The sequence below is a fragment of the Haliaeetus leucocephalus genome, unplaced genomic scaffold, assembly GCF_000737465.1.
Source record: "Haliaeetus leucocephalus isolate CR32 unplaced genomic scaffold, Haliaeetus_leucocephalus-4.0 Scaffold0, whole genome shotgun sequence".
Lineage (NCBI taxonomy): Eukaryota > Metazoa > Chordata > Aves > Accipitriformes > Accipitridae > Haliaeetus > Haliaeetus leucocephalus.
Window position 1 is genome coordinate 29,020,491 of NW_010972436.1, and position 645 is coordinate 29,021,135.

At 48.7% G+C, this 645-nt stretch overlaps 1 protein-coding gene across 1 annotated transcript in view; it reads left to right on the forward strand.

The window, feature by feature from the left end:
• Positions 1-235: 235 nt before the first annotated feature.
• NBEAL2 (neurobeachin-like 2) overlaps positions 236-645 on the forward strand; it is an 18,328-nt gene continuing 17,918 nt past the window's right edge. Inside the window, 1 exon segment of the mRNA XM_010563284.1 lies at positions 236-263. Within this exon segment, the coding sequence (XP_010561586.1) occupies positions 236-263 (28 nt within the window).

Here is a 645-nt window from a genome sequence, read left to right on the forward strand (position 1 = left end):
ATATAGGATTCTATACCTGCCTCTGGTTGGCCTATATCTGTGCCTGCAAATAGAGGAGCCTATACCTGCCCCAGGATTACTATTGATCCAAGGACAAATACAGGATCCTATACCTGCTCCAGGACCCCGTATGTGCCCATAGGGGAGGCCAAATATAGGATCCTATACCTGCCCCAGGTTATCCTATACCTGCACCTGCAAATATAGGAGCCTATACCTGTCCCTGGGACCCGGTATGGGCACGTATGTGGTCTCGGGGCCAGGTATAGAATCCTGAAACAGGGATTAAGTCCTGCACGACCTGGGGAGCCTGCAAAAATCAATGCAAAGGGGATTTTTTTCTGGGGAAGCCCCCCAAAAATCCCCCTTGGAGGCAAAGGCGTTGCAAAAAATCACCTAAAGGTCCCAACGCGCCCAACCGCCAGTAAATCCCCAAATGGAACCCTATTTTTGAACAAAACCCTGGTCTTTTTAGTACCAAAAAACCTCCCCCAGCATAACCAGAGCTGCAAAATATTTGAGCATCTTCATGCCCTCCATCATCAACAGGATCCAGCACCTGCATGAGCTGCCTTTTGGGGTGGATTTGGGTGGGAAGAGGAATTTCCCCCCCCCCCCCTTTTTTTTTTTTTTTTTTTTCCTTTT